The sequence below is a fragment of the Anguilla anguilla genome, chromosome 4, assembly GCF_013347855.1.
Source record: "Anguilla anguilla isolate fAngAng1 chromosome 4, fAngAng1.pri, whole genome shotgun sequence".
Taxonomy (NCBI): Eukaryota; Metazoa; Chordata; class Actinopteri; order Anguilliformes; family Anguillidae; genus Anguilla; species Anguilla anguilla.
Genome location: NC_049204.1, coordinates 44,723,151 through 44,746,189, shown reverse-complemented (window position 1 = coordinate 44,746,189; position 23,039 = coordinate 44,723,151). Strand labels below are relative to the sequence as shown.

Here is a 23,039-nt window from a genome sequence, read left to right as displayed (position 1 = left end):
TGAGTCAAAACATTTGATTTGTAGAAAAATATATGATTATGCTATGATTTACAGGGACACCATGGTACACTGCTTACATTTAGCTTTATAGATCTTTAGTAGTCCCAATATTTTGTTTTATAAATGTGCCCTCTCAGTATTTCATTTCAAACTAAAGGAGAACAACGTTTTTAATCATTTCTACCTACATTATGAATATAATCTAATCTAAATTAGTATTGTAAATGGTATAAGTGCCTTGCTACATTTAAGGCATTTTTCAGGTCTCAGTGATGCTCAAATTTGGAGTTATAAAACCTTAAATAGGGCACTCCCTAAATGGGCAAGGATCGGCCAGATTTGACATAGCTAGCTACTACGCTAGCCACCACTACAATATTAATGTTTCAAGGAAGAGCCGACCCCAAAAGAAAAATAAAGAAAAAAATTAAGGAGTTTCTCCAAAGCACCAAAGGGCTTCTCATTAGCTGAGATTTCTGAAATTCTGCTCTGACTAGTGGCTGTCATAGGCATCAATAATGGGACAGCATGAAACAAGAACATGTTGAACAAGAGACCTTGAAGCAAAGGTAGTACATAAGTTTTTTGAATGTAACTTCAACAGTGGTTTACTAGCAACACTAATTAATTCTGGTTAGATCTTATTAACATTTTGCTAGATAATCCGAGGAAAAATGTGTGGGGCAGTGCCATGCATGCACACAATATTCTTGCACATTGGACACAGTCAATCATGCAAGCGCATGCTTGTCCTCAGTATTTTAAAAACTAAATTCATTAAAGCTGCTGCAATCACAAAGAACTAATTGTGTTCCACTTTAAATGTGCAAAAACCAGCTCCCTTTTCAGCCATACAAGCCCATCTGTATTTTATTACCGCTTCATCGATTAGGGTTGTCCCCAGTTGAAATATTGAGGCCTCCATTCTCTCTCATCGACTAATATCAGTTTAAATGCTAACATAAATATATTTATATTTATTATCAGGAGCTTGCTAAACGGCAACGTGTATCAGAGTGGTTTGAAACTTATGACCTAATGTACAACTTTCAGTAGGCTACTGCAGAATGCTGGGACATACCTGGCCAATTAGCCAGAAAAATAATGACAAACTTGTCAATGTCTAAATGACGGGTCCTATTCTGCTCTCTTCACACGTTCATTTGTATGGGTAGTCAGCAAATAGCGAACAGCTCCAATGAAGTTCAAGATTCATAAAATTAAGTTATAATTAGTTTACTGGCACAATAATTTCTTGTAAAACTGCATAAAAATAACAGAAATAAAGTTTGTTACAAACACACAATGTCCACTCGGCAAACAAGGTCAAACAGACAAAGTCCACTCGGCTAAGCAAGAATCAAAGTTGAACTGAAATAAGATCAAACAGGCAAAATCCATGAAGTGATCACAATCCACAATCAGCATGTGGGGCTCAGGCTGGATGAAAGCTGAGGTGAGGACACGTGTTAAATGTTATACTCCCTGATGTCACCACCTGTTGCAGCAAAATGCCACTCAGCTTCCACCTCCACTATATCTCACTCCCACACCGAACACATCCGATACTGTTTTTCACTTCTTTCAAACATACACATTCATACAAACACACATACCAAAGGGTATCTCTCTTTTACACAAATATTCATACATACCCACACCAGTGTGCTTCTCTCTCTCTCTCTCAAACACACACACACACACACACACAGAAAAATAAGGGTTGCAAGGTCAATATAAAAAATGAGAAAGAGAGAGAGAACTCACATGGTAGAGGGAGGTCGAGTCAGAGCTGGGAGAGGAGAGGGACTCCTGCCTCAGCACCTCCATCTGCAGAGATGGCAGCAGAGCATAGTGACTGGGTCTGCCTCCCTTCTCACTCTTCTTTTTGCTCCTTTTGCCTGTGTCTTGCTTGCTGCTGCGCCCAGTTAGATACTCTTCAGGGAGGGCCTTGTCCTTGCTCACATAGCACATCATGGAGTTCTCTGTGAGACAGGAGAGAGACCGGGGACAATGGTGAGAGGAGAGCGGTGCTGGGCGAGGTGCGGCATTGGGCGGGACATGAGCCACGGTAGGGTTGTGCATGACAAGGTCTGATGTGGACCATAGGATAGGATAGGGTGGCACATTGAGCAGGACAGATGGGGTACCCCAGGGTATCATACGACCCTGGATCTAAAGGGCTTACACACCAAAAATGGGACACACATCTTATGACAACACTTCACCATAGCTCTACAAATTAGAAAATTGAGATCATTAATTGTTAAATGACTCAATATTGAGTCAATATGTTGCTGACCTGTGAGCTGGAATTCCCACAGTGAGTGTAAGAGAAAGCTGTACTGTTAGTTCCTTCTTTACTCAACCAGCCCTGCTCACTGGCTGCTGCTATAGACCAAATAAAAATGCACCAATGAGTAAAAACTAGCAAAAGAGACTGCTTTCCCATGTCCAGCCTCCTAGACATCTAGTTGTTTAGCCGAAGCCAATGAGATGTGAGGTAAGAGGGGAAAATGCTGTCAAAGTTTCTATGGTAACAGTGTGCCTTCACCAGACCTTCACTTTTGATGATGTTACTATTTCATGTAACACCAATAGAGGGGGGACAGACTGACAGCAAAAGGGAGAGAAAAAAGCGAGAGCGAGTCCAGAAAAAAATGAGAGGAAGAATTAAAGGGGGAGCAAGGATTACAGTATTTGTATTGTAGTTTGCTGCAGACAGTGATTTTACAGTATGCATGCAATACCAGTAAAATATTTTAAATTTAAATTGAAAGACACGTATAGCTAGGATTGGCAAATTGACTGATTTAAATTTCAATTTGAATCTAAGAGAGAGATACTCCAGGAGAATTCATATACCAGGGAGCTTTAACTGCCATTACTTTTTTAAGGCACACAGACGGATACAAATGTGGACATAAATTGCAGCCAGCTTTTCCACATAGAAGTGAAGCATAAGTCCCCTGTATCCAGCAAGATTATTTTTAATCATTTTACTCATTAAGATCATTTTAAAATGAAATGAATTCTATCTAAAAACACACCTCAGTCCAGTGAAAACATGCCAAACCTTAAAGTAGGGCAGAATTACACTATTTCCCTTCACTACTTGTGCATCTGATCGCTTCTACTGTACTCTGCATTTCAGATAAGCGTATCTTTACTTGATTTGTTTTTGCTGTTGCTAGTTAGAGAACATAGTTGTGTGTTAATTTAGATAATCTCTCTTTAATTTGTCTCAGCTGTTGCTATTTAGCGAACATAGTTGTGTGTTAGCTCAGAATCTCCCTAATTAACTCTCTGTTGTTAGTTAAACTAAAGAACATACTTACGCGTTAGTGAAACTGTGTATAGGTGTTGCTGTTAAATTGTATTGTTTAGCTAATTTTGAGTAGCTTCACCTGGTGCTTATCTGCCCTAATGAGGGCAAAGCAATTACGTAATTGCCACTCCGTATTTATAGCTCCAGCTGAGACTGCCATAGGCATAGGAATAACCCAATTCCCTTGTGCACATTGCCTCACCCCAGATGGACCATCCACCGCAGGCGCAACTTCTCTAACCTGATCTACCCACCCTTGTCCACACCTCAGGAATTTACTGTCACAGGTGGACTATGGAACTGCCAGTCAGCTGTCCAGAAAGCTGACTTCATTACTGCCTTTGCCAAGACGAAGTCTCTTTACTTCCTGGCTCTCACAGAAACCTGGATCACTCCCGAGAACACCGCCACCCCAGCTACACTGTCTGCAGGATACTCCTTCTTGCACACCCCCAGGGCCTCTGGCTGAGGCGGGGGTACCGGTTTGCTCATTTCTTTGTCCTGGAAGTTCTGTGTCCTTCTGTGTGATAAGATATCTTTCTGCCTGGCTGACATCTCCACCTGGATGGCCAGCCACCACCTGAAGCTCAACCTCAACAAAACTGAGCTGCTTTTCTTCCCATACAAGACCTCCTTACTACGTGAGCTCTCAATCACGGTTGATGGCACCACAATGACTGCCTCTCACTCTACTAAGAGCTTGGGGGTGGTCCGGGGTGATCAACTGGACCTCAAGGAGCACATCAAGGCAACATCACGGTCATGCAAATTCCTTCTGTACAACATCAGAAGGATTCGACCATATCTGACTACGCACTCTACCCAGCTGCTCGTCCAGGCTATGGTGACCTCCTGCCTTGATTACTGCAACTCTCTCCTTGCAAGCCTGCCAGCTTGTGCCATACAGCCACTACAGACGATTCAAAATGCCACTGCCCGACTCATCTACAACCTTCCCAAATTCTCCCACGTCACTCCTCTGCTGCGATCACTCCACTGGCTACCGGTCGCTGCCAGGATCCGGTTCAAAACCCTGACCCTCAGGACAGCCCCTATCTACTTGCAGGACATGATTTGAACCTATACGGCTGCTCGACCACTCCGCTCTGCAGCAGTACCCCCTCCCACCTGAGCAAAGGGATCACAGAGCTTCTCCACCCTAGCTCCCCAGTGGTGGAACAAACTCCCTGTCCCTCTTCAAACCTCTCCCTCACTACCCATCTTCCGCCGTGGTCTGAAGACTCATCTCTTCAGACTATACCTGGACTAACTCCCACCACTCTGTATATTTCATTCTAAATCCACGCCCCCTCCCCCCTTTCATGACACTCGTTACATGTTCCCCCATCCCAGCCGTTTTTGTCATTTGTATTTGTATTGTATTTTTATTTCTTGGGTAGAAATAGCTGTACAAAATAAGTATTGTATCTTATTGAACCTGTGTTTTGTAGTTGTCCATGACCATGAAATGCACTTTTTGTACGTCGCTTTGGATAAAAGCATCTGCCAAATAAATGTAATGTAATGCAATTACTTGGCATCCAAAAGTAGTATTAAAATCTTGAATACATATAAAGAAAAACAAGTATCATGCCCACCAATTAAGTGGGATTTATGAAAAACAGCTTCCCCTTTCAGCTCGTTCTGAAATGAATATGCTAAACATTACCAAGGCCAGCTCCAGATAAATAAAGTCAACCAAACAAAAATTCTTATTATTATGAGAGGGAGCCATAACTGAAAAACATAGACATTTTGATATCAATACTTTTAATGGCAGGCCAAGATTTAGTCCGTTTGAATTAATGAGTTATAGGCAGTGCTTTGTACGTGTGAGTAACTTGGCATTTTCGTACGTTGGAAACGCGTTTTTTTATGAGATATCTTTTCTTTTTGCAAAGTGTTTGTTAGAAGAAAGTGGGAACAGTCATGCATATAAATGTAGACAATGACCAGTATACATACACATACACATGCAAACACGCATACAGCATAGGCAGTGCCGGATGTAGACTGGTTTTATTGGGAGGAGGGCGAGATTTTGGGGGGTCAAGTTGAGGACATGATTTGTGAAGAACAGTAGAGTGGACCTGGGTATAAAAACGTGAAATAACCCTTTAAGAAACGGTTGTGGATTATGGCTATCCTTGAGTGAATTTGTACAATCTGATGAATGTGTACTGTTTAGCACTTTTGCTTTGTTATATATGTAAAACAATGGCTGTGACAAAGGCTGCGGTGGCGTAAGTCTAAAAATAAGCTTGCACCATTAGAAAATGAACAGAAATGTCCCCAGTGTATGTACTCACTCATCTGACGGCCATGCAACGAGCCTTCATTGACAAAATTATCAGCAAGTTTGTAGAATTTGAGCTGCATAGGTCACAACTTGCATACCCTTCTGTTCTGCTCTGTTTTCTGTTATGTGTCGTCGAGGTGCACTTTCAGCGTTTCTGAGGTTTATGAGGCATTTTGATAGGCTGAGCTGTTCGCTGTTTTGCTTAGCTAGACAGGGGAGAATAGCAGCACATGGATATGTCCCAGCAATCTTTGCATATTAGAAAATAACAGCAGCACGAGAGAAATGAGGACAAATGATGAAATTGAGTAGTTGAAACAATATGTTGCTAGCAGAATGGGCATGTAGTGCAAAGATAATAAAGTGACCATGATTGAAATGGGTTTCCTTATTGGACGCTATATAAAATAGACGGTATTGCTAGTTACTCTTTTAATTAATTGTTGAAGCAATGCGTGAAATTGCGCTGAGAAACTGTAGTGTAAATGTGCTTTTCTGATGTTCATTACTAGTAGTTATAATGATGAATGAGTCACGTTTTTAAAATGTAATGTTTTAATGGGGTGTTGCAGACCGTTCGTACGTAGTAATTGTTTGCATGTGGGTAGATAGAGAACAGGGCGAGGTAACATGAATGTAGAAATGTGGCATTTGCTGATAAGAACATTTTCTACAGTAGCCAAGTGAAGCAATGTAGTTAGTAGAAATGCCACAGTGGTCAGCTGGTGTAACTTTTTAAGAGAATCAATACATTTACCATCATGAAATGCATATGGCTGGCCGTGAGTGACCTTTGGTAAACATCTGCATTGAAGATTCTGATATTTTGATAAGTGTAATAGCAATAGTTCAAAAGCAATAGACAAGTATTAGTTGGCAATATACATGTAAGAAAATGCTAGTTTAAGATACGAAAAGACCTGTCCCTGAGGGGGAGGCGGGATTTGATTTTACAACTTTGTGCTTCGCAGTCATTTACATTAGCAGTGCACCACCGTCAAGTAGCTGTCTAAAAGTGTGAATTATTTTGGTTAAATGTGTCCCTGGTTTTAAAGAAGAAGACAGGTCAGTAAGCACAGTCGAGTTCCGGTTGTATCCATATAGCCTGGCGATATTGTAGGAGGTTAACTGAACGTGTAGATGGTATGTCATATTGCAGTCTATACGTTTGGTGAATGGCGGGTAGATGTGGTGAAAAAGCAATAGTTGAGAAATAAAAGACAATCATTAGTGAGCAAATAAGCATGTATAAGAAACTTGCTTCAGGTGCGGCTTGAACCTATGACTCAACAATCCGTAGACTGTGACGTTACCACTGAGCCACGAAGTGACTAGCTGTAGAGACTGGCAATTTTCTCAGGTAAAAAGATATGTCCATTTTGCATGTGTATGTGGCATTTTGATTGGCTGGTGCTGGTGAAGGATTGGCTGGTGTAAGTAAAATGACCAATGGGGAGACATATACTTTGTGAGCTAGGAGGCAGGAAAAAGAAGAAGCAGAAAACACAAAATCCCCTTAGTTTGGGGTTTTATTGTGTGGACATGTGATGTTGTTAATGAATTGTTGAAATGGGGTCAGAATGTACTGAAATTAATGTTTTTAAAGTTACAATCTCAATGATTTCAGTTTCGTTCTCTATGGCGGTGCCAATGGCGAGAAGCAGTAATTGCAGGTGCGTTTTTGGACCTCACTTCCCATAGACCTAACCAGATCCAACCAGTGTCGCCTGTGTGACGTCAGTCAGCTGGCACCTGGGCCACACCAACTATAATACTTATTATTTACTGAATAAAAAATGGTTGTTATGAAAGTAATATTATGTACATACTCATTCATTGTCTAACATTAGGCTAACTTAAACTGTCTTTACACTGCCGAGCCGGGTTAAAATGCTGTAGCAGGTCTGGGGTAGAATTAGTGATGATCAATTTCCACACACGTTCTTTATCCACCTTTTGCCCGGTATGAACATCTTTACACTGCAGAGAAGAATTCGCGGGATTCGCTGTGGCTCATGCAATTATGTATCTCCTGCACAATAAACAGTCTTTTTCGTGAATGACTGTTGTGTAATATTTTTTAAACAACTGCCTTACAAAATGTTACCCCTGGTGTTTCTGGTTTTGCTAGCTATACTGTTTGAGAATAAAGCTGAGCTGGGTGTTAAATTAGCATTCAGAACCAGAAGAATAAAACAAAAACAAAGGAGATTTAATCAAAAAGGGCATAAAGGCTGAAGGAACATATGAGGAAGCGTAATAAAATAACAATGCTAATCCATACTGCCGTATTCTTTTATTTAGTTTTCTCCGGCTTGACATCTTTACACAGAAATCAGACCACGTATACCCCGGCTTTATTCCTATCATTATAATATACTGATGAACTTGATGGCAGTGTAAATAACGATAACGCTAAGGCCAGTTCAGATCAATGATTCGCAACGAGACGAAACGGTTTTAGAATGTTGCAGAGAAAACTGCAGCGGTATGAACTGGTTAGTAGCAGAGCCGTTGCCTGCCCCTTTAGTTAGCTACGTTGCAACAAGGTAGCATTGCATTCGAGAGACGGTTGGCGAGGTTGGTAGCGTTAGCTAGCGTTTTTTCTAATTGTTAGCTGACATTAGATTGTGTTAATTACATTAGCTAGCTAGCTAACGCAACGTTTCCTGATATGAGAGATGGATACTGTGCGCAACGTTGTCTAAACTAATGTTGCCTTTCTTGACATGGTCCGGTAGCTAGCGTTAGCTGTGCAAATAGCTATGTAATTTAGTAACGTTACATTGTCATCAAATGTAATACAAAATCTACATCAACAAATAATATGACCTCTCATGTTACACAAGAACTTTTTAGGGTTCCATAACTTTCTCTGTTATTGTAGCAGACACCGGAAAAAACAGTACGCCGCTCACACACAAGTGAATTGAAGAGCAAGCCTGTTGCGTTAACGCCGCCTACCCTCTCTGACGGACCATCCACTGGTGGGTGATGGAAAATGCGTCACTAACTATGCGCCGCTTGTGATTTTTTCCCGGGAATGTCGCCACAGACACCCAGTTCTTTAATCATAAATTATTCTAATAATAATAATATAAATTAATATAATAATAGGCTCAATCACCATTGTGTTACCTAATTTGGCGATAGATAGTGACTTAAAAGACATTTATTTTAATGAAAATCTTTGAGATTATTACTTAGGGCTGAGAGTCTGTGGCTGTTGCGGTTATTTCTGTGGAGAACCCTGAAAAGTGCCAAACTCTTGGTGTTGTATAGGTATGGGGCATGCCCTGCCAAGGCGTAACTTGGCTGGATGACATACCTGCCATCCCAATTGACTGGATGTCATGCCTGCCATCCCAATAACCTGCTTTTATAACACTGAAGAAAACAGTCTCGTTTCAAACAGACAAAATATGACAGGAGCCAGAAAACCAGGCTTATGTCCAGGAAAGTTGATTTTAAGTTTTTTAGAACACATGCAAGCCGAGAAACAGAGCTTCAAATAGATGTATCATACATGGAGATTGGACAATTATTGAGGAAGTAGTGCTGTTCTGAAGTTAGAAAGTTATGCTGAATGGGCGGCCAGAAAACCAGAGATTTTCGCTACCAAAGATTGACAAGGGATTCCCACACTTTTGTGACATATTTCCTTAGCAACCATGTGTTTAAATAGATACCAGTTACACCAAATTACACATAATGCACTGTGGTGGTATATTCTACCTATTTGATGTTGAATGCATGAAATACAAATATATGCTTAGAATTCAACTTTAATGTAGGTTGAAAGCAGAAGTTAGGATCCTCACTGCCTCTTGTTCACACCCACTCAGACTTTGAATTAATTTATGCAGCCTTAGTCACGCCCCCTTCCCTGGAATAACAATGATGCCTTTGACAAGCTGTCAATAGCTGCTCTCCTACTACTCACCAGTGAAAAGAATAGTAGGCAACTTTTTCATTGACTTAATCACCTGAAATTGAAATATTCTTCCACGACCGTTTGGGCATATTGTTTTACCGTTGTCAAGCAAAACTCTCGTTGGTAGTTATATTTGCACCGTTGATAAGCAAAAACCTCTGGTCATTAATTCTACGAAAACAACAATTATATCTAGAAAACATAGATCCTTCTTGTATTATAGCATACAATTAGCACCAATTTTGGTCATTTTTGTAATTAAATTATTTAAGAAAACAGCATGAAACCATAACTCGATCAAATTCATCTCCCTAGCTCTGTCTAGCTTTTAAAAATGGTGCGGTCACGCATTGTAGACAGCGTTTTTCCAAGACCCTCTGAAACCGGGTTTGAATGCCAGCTAGCTTTATGATAAGTTCTCCATCACTTGTTACCTAGCAGCAATATTAAAATTCAGCTAGGTTTTAGCCTATACAGTCTCTGGTTTTAGCTCAAAATGGTCTCACGGCATGCTTTGTATGGTTAGCTAGCTAGCTAACTACTGAATTATATTAAAAACTGTGGTTACTATAAACGCAGTCGTTTACAAAGATGCAGAAGAAAATGCGTCCCGTAGCCATGAGTTAAATACGGAACGCCTATTCTACTGTCCAAATAAGGGACGATTCAGTATTTTGCGGGATGGTTGGCAACCCTAAATGAAGCCAGTAACTAAAACGTTGCCATCAATTGCAAAATTAGACACTGGAAAGGGGAGGGGATGTAACAACAAATCAAAATTGAAAGAATAATGTTGTTGTTTTAACTGTGTTAGAATGCTGGATTTTGTAGCGCATTGATTTTAGAACTGTTAAAAGGCCGAGGTGTCCCTTTACTTCATTTACTTTTACCATGTCAATCCATTTGTTCTTGTCGCTGGCACTATCTAAATTCAGCTCGGTAATTTGGCGGAGAGCTTTAGCCACATTACCAGCCTTGTCACACATGATAGAATCTCCTGAGACACTCGTAATCACTCATAAAAAGTAGACTAGATTGTAAACAACACAAGCTGTTTCCTGACTACTTATTCAGGAATGTCATGCGGATTGGTCATTAATATGGATGTCCCGCCCATTGTCCTGCCCCCTCGCAACAAGCAGACAGAAAGACAGTTTAATTATTTAACTTTTTCTCATGTTTACCGATCAAATACGAGTTTGATATTAAGGTATTAGAAAGTATACATGTTTAAGAAGTCATTTCTGCAAAAAATTGAATTTTGGTGAAAAAATTATGGCAAATATGAAAATTATGTTTTCAATTAAAACGCGATTTTCTGGAGAATCACCTCATGTGACTTAAGCCTGGGCTCAGTGGCTCCTTTCACAAATGTTTTTATAAATCATAAAATAGTCACTCTTCCTAATCAGACCTGGATCAAATACATATTTGTTTTGGATGAAAATAGTTTTCTACACTTTACTGATCTTATCTGGAGTATTGGAACCAATTAAATACTCTCAAAAAGTGCAAACCCTGCCTTCGGGTCATATTGGCTGGCTCAATTACACCAGGCAAGATCAACAAAGCACAGGAAAGTATTTAAATCCAAAACAAATACATATTTGACCCAGGTCTGATCCTAACTCTGAACTGCATAGTATGAACTGCATGAACCCCACCACGTCTACCTGAGGGACACTTAAGTCAATTATAAACTGAAAAAATTATTTTATAATAAAAAAATAGCTCCATTATGAAATGCTGTATGCTTATGAAATAAATTTTATAAACTACAGAATGTAAGACTAACATATTTTTTCTTTGAAAATACTTGTTCTCCCCTCTTTGTCAAAGCCACACTTTACTTGCATCAGCTTGATAAAATCTCCACGGAGTTCTAAGCTTATCATTTCTATTCCTACAGTATCCACAATTTTTCATCCCCACCCCAGACGCTTTATCAACTTCATCAGACGATTGTGCTTTGCACTGAATTAATTTTGCGTGATTATAAGTACAAAGTTAGCTTCCATAGCAATTGATTAGGAAACCTGTATCAAAGCACTGGTCATTCAGTTGTTGAACAGTGTGCTGGTGTAGACATGTTCGCACCTGGGTAACAGCACCTGTTGTCTATTGTCAGGTGGTTGTGAAGAAAATGGCACAAACTGTATTTCAATTTTTTTTATTTTAAAAACACAGTTATGTTATTTTAAGCCAAAATATTTAGGAAAGTCATGGAAGGAGGAGTAGTCTGGAAAATTTGAGAAATTGATGTAATGACTTTTTAGATGTTTCTGATTGGCCAACTGTCATAATTAGGAGTTAATTGGCACCTGTGGCTGTATTTAAGGACCTACCTTCAGAGCCACTGCCTTTTTGCCCTTGGTACCATGAGAAAATCCAAGCAACTCAACCAAGGCCTCAGAAAAATAATTGTGGACCTCCAGAAGTCTGGTTCCTCCTTAAAAGCAATTTCCAAACAATTAAAGGTACCACAAGCATCTGTACAAACAATTGTGTGCAAATATAAAAATCTTGGGACCACACAGACACTTCATAGTTCAGGAAGGAGGCATAAATTAACTCCTAGGGCTGAACGAACCTTGGTCTGCAAGGTTCAGCTGAACCCTAAGACAACAACAAAGGCACTGGTGAAGGAGTTGGAGGCTTCAGGTACCAAAGTATTTACATCCACCATTAAGAGGGTCTTACATCGCCATGGCCTGAAAGGCTGTCGCGCAAGGAAGAAGCCCCTACTCCAAGACCGGCATAAATAAGCCAGAATGAAGTGTGCAGGTGATCACCAGGATGAAGACCTAGCCTTTTGCAGGAGTGTTCTCTAGTCATATGAAACAAAAATTGAACTGTTTAGCCATAATGATCAGCGCTATGTATGGAGGAAAAAGGGCGAGGCTTTTAATCCGAAGAACACCACCCCAACTGTGAAACATGGGGTGGCAGCCTCATGTTGTGGGGGTGTTTTTCTGGAAAAGGGACTGGTGCACTTCAGAAAATATCATAGCATCATGCATCATGAAGAAGGAGGATTATCTATAACCCCAATTCCAAAAAAAGTTGGGATGGTAAATGAAATGCAAATGAAAACAGTAATTTGTAAATTTACTTTGACTTGTATTCTAACAAAAACAGTATAAAGACAAGGTATTTCATGTTCTACCTAATTAACTTAATTGTTTTTTGAAGATATACATTTATTATGAAAGTTATGCCTGCAACACTTTCCAAAAAATTTTGGACAGGGGCAATTTAGGACTAATAACGATGTAACAAGTTGAAATATCACAGTGATGTGATACAGGTGATGTTAAACAGGTGAGGCAATCGTGTTATAGTATATAAGGAGCCTCCAAGAAAGGCCTAGTCCTTCATGAGCAAGAATGGGTCAAGGCTTGCCAATTTGCCAAAAGATGTGTCAGCAAATAATCCAGCACTGTGAGAACAACATTCCCCAAAGACAAATCAGTAGGATTTTGGGCATTTCACCCTCTGCAGTGCACAATATAATTAAAAGATTCAAGGAATCCGGTCTATTCTGTCCCCTGCATGTGTGGCTCTACACAAAGTGACAGATAGCTAAACAGATATACTGAAAGGGTTAAATGATGACTCAGATGTGGAAGTAAAGTTGAGGGCTGTTTACTTGTTTATCTTCGTCAGTTGCTTTCAAACAGTGCCTTTCCAGACATTTGAAACTGTGAAACTGAAATTAAAATACACAAAAATATTTTCTCAATGGCTGCACTGCACATGGCAAGAAAAGAGGTTAGCTAAGTGTCTATAAATCTCTTCTAATATAAAATAAAACTGCAAAATATGCATCAGGACTTATCCATAAAGATTAAACATATAATATAAACTTACAATCAAAGTTTCTCCAGGGATCAACACAGGCGGATGCAAAAGCTTGAACAGAGACAGGTCTTGAGCACCTTACTGTCCAAAATCTCAAAACAAGATGGCTGGTCTTCAACTGTGACCCTACCCATGTGATCACAAATGACCAATAGAAAACAATGTAATTTAAAGCTACAGTACATTCAGTTGATCGCAGTCTTTAAAGCAACCACTAGGAGATGCTAAAATGCTCTCCACCCACATGTAACATCACACTCCCCGCCTGGTATTGAACACAATACCACTATCAATTTCTTAGTAAAGTCCGAGAGACTGAAGAAAATAAGGCAAGGAACTGTCCATGGTAGAGGCTTAGGGAGACATAAGTACCACTACTTCGGTAACTGGCCTGAGGAAGATCTTCACCGTCCCACCTTTGGTGACCTTTAGCTCAATCTTCCTGACTTTCCCATCACTGTCAGGGTGGGCCTTGGTGACGAGCACCATGGACCACTGGTTTCTCTTCACCTGAGTGTCTCTGAGCAGCACCAAGTCTCCTTCCTTGACTTGGAGCTGACTATCTTGCCACTTGCTTCGGTTTTGGAGAATAGAGAGATATTCTCGCCTCCATCTATCCCAAAAGGCGTTTGCCAGGTGCTGGACTTGTTTCCACCACTGGCGATACAGATGTGAATTCTCAAAGGATCCTGGAGGAGGAAGAGGGGTGCAGACCTTCTGTGTCAGGATCATCCCTAGCGTTAGAAGGAAAGGTGAATCTGCATCAGTAGAGATGGATGTGAGAGGTCTCGCATTTATTATTGCAGTAACCTCGGTCATGAGGGTTGAAAGCACTTCATGAGTGAGATGCGAAGGGCCAATCTGAGAAAGCATGGAGTTTAGGATCCGTCTTAAAACCCCGATCATCCTTTCCCACACTCCCCCTATGTGGGAAGAGTGGGGTGGGTTAAACACCCATGTGAATCCTTCCTCACTGAGATACTTTGAGATGTTCGTCTCATCCTGTAGGACGATTTGCAGCTCTTTGCAGGCTCCCTCAAAGTTTGTGCCACAGTCCGAGCGGATACTCTTTACAGGACCACGGACAGCAAAGAAGCATGGTAGAGCATAAATAAAGCTCGATGTTTCCATTGACTCTATGATCTCAATATGCACGGCATGTACAATTAGGCATGTGAAGAGTACTGCCCACCTTTTACTGTTCGCTGTGCCTCCACAGGTGCGACGAGTGGAGATGTTCCAGGGGTCAAAAGGGGTCAAAAGGGGGTTCGGTGCTGAGGCAATCAGGTGGACGATCTGCCATCTTCTGTTCTCCTGTCCTACCGCAAAGTTTGTTACATGTCATACACTTACGCAAATTGCTGGTGATGCATTTCTTTGCCCTCAGGATCTAGATGCCATATGTGCAGATAGCTCCCTCAGCAAAGACTCTGCTTTGATGCTTAACTCTCTCATGGTAGTGGTTTATGAGTAGAGTAGCAACATGGCTGCGGCCAGGAATGATGAGAGGGTGTTTCTCCGCTATCTCAAGCGCAGCATGCTGGAGCCGCCCACCTATTTGTACGTGAAAACCTACTTGGCAATAAACCTGTTTCTGATTCTGATATTCTCAGGTGTCCACTGCAATCAAGGACTGGGTTGAGCTTCCTCAGGGGGCTGTTTGGGAATTACTTTCCCTTTCTCCAAATAGGACACTTCAGTTTGGTATACTTCCTTTTGTGCACATCCGATGATGAAGGCCTTTGCTTGTGACAATACATCAGCTTTGTGAGGTTTCGTACAGTAATACCAACCATTGCGATCTTGTTTGCTGCTATTCTTCTCAGACTTGAAGTATTGAGCGATGTGGATGAGGGAGGTCGTAGCTCTGGCAAGTGATTGCCACATGGAAAACCTTTCAAAGCGATGTGAACCAATACCTCTGTGGGAGCCTGTGGCTGTAGTGGTGTGGCATCGTACCTCTATATCAGACTTGGGATTGATGAGATCGTAGGATGTTTCCTCAGCTGTGTCTGTCTTCACAGAATGTACCAGGAAATCTGGACCGGTAAGCCAGTTGGTGTCTGAGAGTCGAGCTGCAGGCACTGACCTGGTAGCAACATCTGCAGGGTTCTGACTGGTGGGGACATAATGCCACTGTTTAGGATGTGTGGATTTCCTTATCCATTCCACCCTGTTGCTGACATACACATAAAACCTCCTGGTTTCATTATAGATGTACCCCAACACCACCTTACTGTAGGTGTAGAACCTCAGACTGTCAGATTTGATGTCCAGCTCACTCACAACCAACTCAGCAATCTCCACTGCCAGGACAGCGGCACCTAACTCAAGCCTAGAAACAGTATGGATTGACATAGGGGCCAACTTGGCTTTCCCCATGATGAAACCAACGTGGCATTTTCCCTTGACATCTATCACCTTGAAGTATGCCACAGCTGCAGTGACTTTTATGGAAGCATCTGAAAAGATGTAGATCGCCGTACGTTGAGCTTCGGAGAAGGAGGCTGCAGTGTAGGCTTGAGGGGTTTCGAACTGTTCTAGATCTTGCAGTGAATCTCTCCAAGCAATCCATTCTGCCTTCTTTTCAGCTGGGAGGGGAGCATCCCAGTCACTGGTGTCGCTGTTTTGCTGTCGTAGTAAGAGTTTTCACAAAACCAAGTGGGTCAAACAGGCTGTTAACTGTTGCAAGGACTCCTCTTCGAGTGAATGGCTTCTCACTGTTGGCAACACGGAATGTGAAAGTGTCATTGCTTAATCCGAGACTACGCTGCACAGGACGTGCTTCGATCTAGGTCGGGGTCTTTCAAGTCCTTTGCATGGTCTATTGATGGGAATGCTTGCATGACGACTAGACAGCTGGATGCTATTTTATGGAGCCTCAAGTTGGAGATGAGAAGCGTACCTTGGGCTGCTTTCAGTAGGTCGATGGCTTCTGTTGCAGATGGCAGTGACTTGAGTCCATTGTCAACAGAGAAGTCCCTATGTATGAACTGCCTTGCATTTCCACCAAACTCGTCCTCCCCATGTAGAGCTGCTCATCGTAGTCCATAGGTAGCAATCGCAGGAGAGGGGCGATTGCCAAATACATGGACTTTCATCCTGTATTCCACAACCTCCTTGGTGGTGTCGTTGTCTTTGAATCACAGGTATCTGAGGAAATTTCTGTGATCCTCCTGAAGCTGTGGAACATTTATTCAATATCTGCTATGATGGCTACCTGCTCACGCCTGAACCACATTAGTAGTCCCAGCAAGCTGTTGTTTAAGTCTGGTCCTGTCAATAGCACATTGTTCAATGAGACACCGAGATGTGGAGCGCTGGAGTCAAACACGACTCGGATTTGGCCAGGCTTGCATGGGTGGTACACGCCAAAACTGGGAAGGTACCAGCATTCTTCTCCATTGAGTAGAGGTGGAGCCAACTCAGCATGATATTAGTCAAATATTTTCTGCATGAAAGCTAGAAAATGGCTCTTCATTTCAGGCTTTCTTTCGAGTGTGCGGCAGAAGCTGGTGAAGCGAGTCAGAACTTGCTCTCTGTTGTTTGCCAGGTGTGACCTTGGCGTGCGAAAGGGAAGGGGAGCCATCCAACTGTTGGCATCATCTATAAACATCTCCTTGTCCATCAACTAAATGAACTGTTTGTCCTCAATGGATGTGGCAACCTTATTGTCATCCTCTGTTCTTTCAAAGATCTTACTTCCCAGTGAACGCTTACCAGCATTCTGAACTAGGCTGTAAGTGAGATGAGAAAGTTGTTGGTTTTGAGAGCTGAGAGGCTTTTTACTGGTCCTTACTGTGAGCTTCTCTTTCAGGATGAGGTGGTTGGGACAGGGGCTGAAGTGAGAGTGGCGACCTTTCTCCAGAACATTAGTGCAGTACGCAGTGACTCAATTAGGCTTTTGAGCTGTGCCCAGACAGACTACTCCAAACACAGCCCAGCCAAAATCAAGTCTTTGGGCATAAGGGGCATTATTTGGCCCATTACGCTGGTCTCTCACCTTATGGACTTGCAGGTCATCCCAGCCTGTGCATCTGGGTCGAGTTCAGGAATGAGGTGAGCAATAGGCTTAAGGTGAGAGTGGTGTTTGGAATCCTCAGGAGTAGGTATTTCTGACTTATCATCCGGCATTTGTTTGCACTCTATCAGTGCAGGAAGAAGCATGCTGAGACCTCCATCTAAGGGCTTTGCGATGAAGCCGGTTTCTCTTCTCCCAGACATCTCTGTGACTCCAGCACATGTGCGTAGAGTGTAGGGAGAGTCTGCACCCTCGAGGTTGAACAGGTCAAAGAACTCTGAACGAGCGAGAGACCTATTACTCTGGTCATCGAGTACAACATAGACTCTCATCAATCTGTCTGGTTGTCCTTTAGGATGCACCTTGATGAGGCAGATTTCAGAGCAGGAGCGGGAGCTATTGACTTCACCACACTGTGCATTTGGAGATTATGTCAGGAGAAGCCTCATCCTTTTCCTCCCCGCCGTGCTCTGAGTCAAGGCCTCTGGCGGTCCATGGAGCTGGTCCTGGATGAAGAGCTGTGACATGCCTATTGCTGTCATACTCTTTGCACTGAATTGCCATTTTGCCATTTGTCTTTAGCTACATGATTGGTTGAGGAGCAGCATCTGAAAAAAATCCCACTCTCCTTGAGAAATGATTTGCGTTCCTCCAGTGTCTTAGTTCAGAAGCCTCTGCATCGCTTGAGGGGATGGGGCTTTTTGTGAATTGAGCACTGCCTGTCAACGTCCAATTTACTGCTAGGGGTCTCTGTAGAGTTTGCAGCAGATTTGGGCATGATCTCTGTTTTGTGGGATGAGACTAGGCCTCTAGAGTGTGCATACTTTTTTGCAGGGTTGTCTGGCTTTACTGCTGTCATGCCAGATGAGCTGAGTGTGAAACTTGGATCATTACAAGTATAGGCCTCTCTGCAGATGAACTCAGTGAAGAATGAGAACAGTGGATAAGGGACTTGGTTTTGCAGCTTATACAAGCTACCTTGTGTCATCCATTTCTCTTAAAGCCCGTATGGCAGTTTCTCCACTATTGGGTTAAAGCCCCGTGATGTGTCCAAGTAGGCGAGCCCAGGTAAATAACCCTCTAGTTTTGCTGACTCCAACTCCCTTAACAGGTCGCCAAGCTCTCTCAATTTGAGGGGAGCTTTGTTGCTAATTTTGGGAAACCTCCCAAGCTTGTCCAATAGAGCCTTCTCAATTGTTTCAGGTGACCCATAGCACTCCTCAAGACACAACCATGCCACCCTGAGCCCAGAAGCAGGGTCGCTGACATGTACAGCTCAGATTCTCCTTACCTGCTCTAAAGACTGAGAGCCTAACCACCTAGTTAGAAGGCCAAGCTCTTTGTTGTAGGTGAGTTTCAGTCCTTGTATGATATTCTTGAAGTTTTATTTCCACGCCCACTAAATTTTCTGGATGGTCATCGAACTTGATTATCCCAGAGGTCACAAGCTCACGATGAGCCATGTAGATAGCAAAGCTGTTTATGCCTGTGTGGTCAGGAGCAGATAATGGTGGTGCTTGCATTCTAGGAGCCAGTGTGTGGGGCTGAGGTCCCTTCATGGTTGAAAAACTGTGTAGCTGGATCCCAGGGTAATATTGGGCAGCTGGCTGATCCATACTATGTGTGTGTGTGTGGGGTGCAAGCCCGCAGGGTGTTGTGATGCATCTAGTGCAGTAGTGCAGTAGCTAGAGGCAAGGTGCATGCTTACTCGCCATCTGCTTGCAACCTTCTCGCTTATAGCTTGCTGCCACTGGCTAGCCCTTGCGGTGAACAGGGAAGCAGCCCTGTGTGTAAGTCTTCTCCTGCTAGTACACAGCCTCTCCCTCACCAAGACTCCTGCCGGGCCTCCTCGTGGCCACACTCGGTAACTGGGCGTCTCGCCCAGGTGAATCGGCAGGGGATCTCGGAGCTGCAGTGGTCCCCAGAGGTCTGATGCGCAGGCCCACGTGTAGTGGACACGCCCTGGCATTGACTAACCACTGTCCCGCTGCCTTGTGGGTAAGTCTAGGTAGACAAAGGCTAGGGGGGGCACACCCTGAGAGAAAAGCAACGTGATTGGCGGCGCACGACAGGCGGTCCACCGAAAGACTGGAGCTCCGGCAGCCTCCTGCAACTGTGGAAGAGTGGCGGTCGTCCTGGGTTTCCCCTTGCCACCGGCTTCCACCCTCTCGCAGTGAAGAAGTGCTGCTGGGACATGCGCACCCCCAACGGCACTCTAAATAACCTCTTTGCGAAGGTATCCACTTCTGCCTTGGTGAGACCAGCAACCAGAATATGGACCAAAGTCTGGTGGCGTTGGGGTGTCTGGTGACGGGAGCAGGTATGAATGCACTGGGAGACCTAATCAGACCCCTGCACGCCAGTGGCACAGAGCTATTCATGGTCGCCAGCGGCTGGGTTTGAGTGGCAACTGCTCTCGGCAGACCCCTGTGTGACTGAGCAGCCCTATTTAGGAGCCACACTGCTCACCCCGGCTGGGAAGGGGCGTAGAAAAGGTGGCCTAAACATTGCCCACTCAAAACATCCTGGATAGGGAACCGCACCTATCGGCACATTCCACTCAGCGGTCAAAATAAACAAAAGAAAATTATCCCTCTTAAACTGGCAACATGGAACATAAGAACTCTGTTGGACCCTAACGCCGACACTGAAAGGCCTCAGCGAAGAACTGCACTCATTGCAGCGGAACTTAACTGCTACAATGTTGACATCGCTGCGCTTAGCGAAACCACTCTTTTGAAACCCTTCTGAATCAGCCCTCCCCAACAGACCCCTCAGTCTTGGATGAACTACCTGTCCGCCCCACCATCCAAGACCTCGATCTTCCACCAACTTTTGAAGAGGTTCAATGTGCAGTAAGGTCCCTGAAAAACAACAAGACCCCTTGCCCTGACAGCATCCCTGCAGAGATCTTTAAACAGGGAGGCTACCTCTGCACTGTGCACTTTTCCTGTTTATCACACATGTCTGGAAGAATGAAACTGTCCCTCAGCAGTGGAGGGATGCTAACATCATCTCCATATATAAAGTCAAGGGAGACAAGTCCCTCTGTGGCAACAGTCGTGGCATTTCACTACTGGCTGTTGCTGGCAAAGTCCTGGCCAAAGTAATGCTACGCAGACTGGTGCAAAACATCACAGAAGAGCTATTGCCTGAGTCACAGTGTGGGTTCAGGAGGAACAGGAGCACTGCGGACATGGTGTTCACAGCATGGCAGCTCCAGGAGAAGTGTAGGGAGCAACACCAGGACCTTTTCATAGCTTTCATCGACCTGTCAAAGGTTTTCGACACAGTCAACAGGGAGCTTCTATGGAATATCCTCCTGAAGTTTTGCTGCCCACGAAGGTTTGTCAACATCCTTCAACAATTCCATGTGGGGATGATGGCACAGGTGACTACTGGAGGCCAGGAATCCAAACCCTTAAGGGTGTGCACCGGTGTACGTCAGAGGTGCATCCTTGCTCCAGTTCTTTTTAACATCTTCCTCCTGTGTGTGACATTGCTGCTCCACGAGAAGATCAAGAAGGACAGTAGAGTTACTGTCGACTTCAGACTTGATGGAAATCTGTTTAACAATCGAAGGCTTCAAGCAGTCACAAAAATAACATCTGAGCATGTCATCGAGCTACAGTACGCAGATGACTGTGCAGTTGTGGCCACACACCAGAGGCACTGCAAGCTACCCTTGTAGCTGCTGCAAGGGCGTGTGGTAGGCTGGGTCTCTCTGTAAATGTGGCAAAGACTAAAGCCAGTGGGCATCTACTCCCCCATCTCATTTACCAACCTTCACCATCGCCGACAAACCACTTGCAATAGTGGAATCTTTCAAATACCTGGGCAGTTTCCTCTCTGACGACTGCAGCATCAAAGGGGAGTTACAAAACGGAATCAAACGGGCATCATCTTCATTTGGCTCAGGAGAAGGGTCTTTCAAAATAAAGACCTCAACCTCCACACCAAAATATCGGTTTACTTGGCAGTTGTCATCACAACTCTCCTCTACAGCTGTGAGGCGTGGACCCTGTACAGTGGCCACCTCAGGATGCTTGAGGCCTTCTATATCAGATGTCTACAATGAATCCTGCGGATAACCTGGCATAACCGAGTGCCCCATAATGAAATACTCTGCAAGACCAACTGCATCAGAATGGAGGTTACCGTCACCCAGCACCAACTTTGCTGGCTCGGTCACGTCATCAGGATGCCGAAAGAACGCTTACCACGTAAAGTGCTGTATGGCCAGTTGCATCTTGGCCGTCGCTCGGCAGGGGGCCAGAAAAAGCGATATAAAGACCAACTGAAAGCTGTCATGAAAAAGTGCGGCCTGAACCCGACCCAGCTGGAGGACACTGCCGCTCAACTCTCCATCTGGTGGCAGCTCTGCCAACAAGGAGTGCATAAGCTCGACGAGGACCGAGGTGATCGACGGACCAGGAAACATCTAAAGAGACAGGAAGCCAGTACCACATCCACACCCCCAGTCAGTGCTTTCACCTGTTCTGTTTGTGGCAGACAGTATGGATCGCGGATTGGGCTCCACAGCCACAAAAAGACTCACAAGTAGCAGAGGCAGGATTGTCACCGTCGGACACGACGAACACCCTAAAGCAAAGCAAAAACTATGCACTCTGAAGTAGCTAGCATGGTGCTTGATATAAGCTAGAGTGGTATTCGGTCCGTCCTAAGCTGTGTTGGATGTTGCTCGCTGTCTTAGTGTAGTGGAACTTGAGGGACATCATGTGGCTGACTGGGTGTGGTGTGAGCCTCAAGATGGGGCAATGACAGCTGACTAGAGTGCATTTTAGAACGACAGTCAACATAGTCATTCATTCTTTTCTCCCTGGAGGCATGGGGGATTGCTGCGATGTCCACAGCTTTAGAGTCCGATTTGGGTTCCAGTTTGGCTGCAGCCGATTCCAAAACCTCTGCCTCAGCTAAGGCAGCTGCAACCTCCTCTTGATTCAATGTGGCCAGAGCAGCCTCCATGAGTGTCTCCTCCACTCTCTTCTGCGCTTTTTCAACCATGAGCTCGCTTTCTCTTTTAACATAGGTGGAACAAGCATGCACTGCCTCAGCTCTGGCACATGCTTTAAATGTTGCTAGGCTTGCTGAAGAGCTGGAGCCGTTAGAAGAGCTAGCAACAGATCTGCTCACGTATGACTTTACAGATGGATTTTGAGGTTAAGCCTTCTATTGATCTTCTGTGCTTGCCTTGTCGTCCATCTTGTATATGCTCTAGACCTCTTATTAGGTATAAAGGGCGTAATGAAGAAGAAGAAGGGCAGTTAATAAAGAGCAGCTGTCTTTGTTTGCAAGAAATGCTGTGGTGAACCCACCGTGATGCTGATTTTTCACTATTCTGTCACCTGCGTGCGTGGCTCTACACGAAGTGACAGATAGCTTAACAGATGTACTGAAAGGGTTAAATGATGACTCAGATGTGGAAGTAAAGTTGAGGGCTGTTTACTTGTTTATCTTCATCAGTTGCTTTCAAACAGTGCCTTTCCAGACATTTTGTGAAACTGAAATTAAAATACACAAAAATATTTTCTTAAGTTAAATACAACGTAGAAATGTAAATACTTGCTTAACACCA

At 43.6% G+C, this 23,039-nt stretch overlaps 1 protein-coding gene across 8 annotated transcripts in view; it reads right to left on the bottom strand.

Annotated features, from left to right (window-relative positions):
• The window catches only part of cnksr2a (connector enhancer of kinase suppressor of Ras 2a), a 357,881-nt gene that overhangs the window by 121,397 nt on the left and 213,445 nt on the right, over nt 1-23,039 (bottom strand). For all 8 annotated transcript variants that reach the window (XR_004764907.1, XM_035414896.1, XM_035414899.1 and 5 more), the window contains one exon: nt 1,768-1,985. Coding sequence is in view for 7 of the 8 variants with exons in the window: in XM_035414896.1 (XP_035270787.1) it covers nt 1,768-1,985 (218 nt within the window). In the remaining variant the exon portion in view is untranslated. The remainder of the gene's footprint in view (nt 1-1,767; nt 1,986-23,039) is intronic.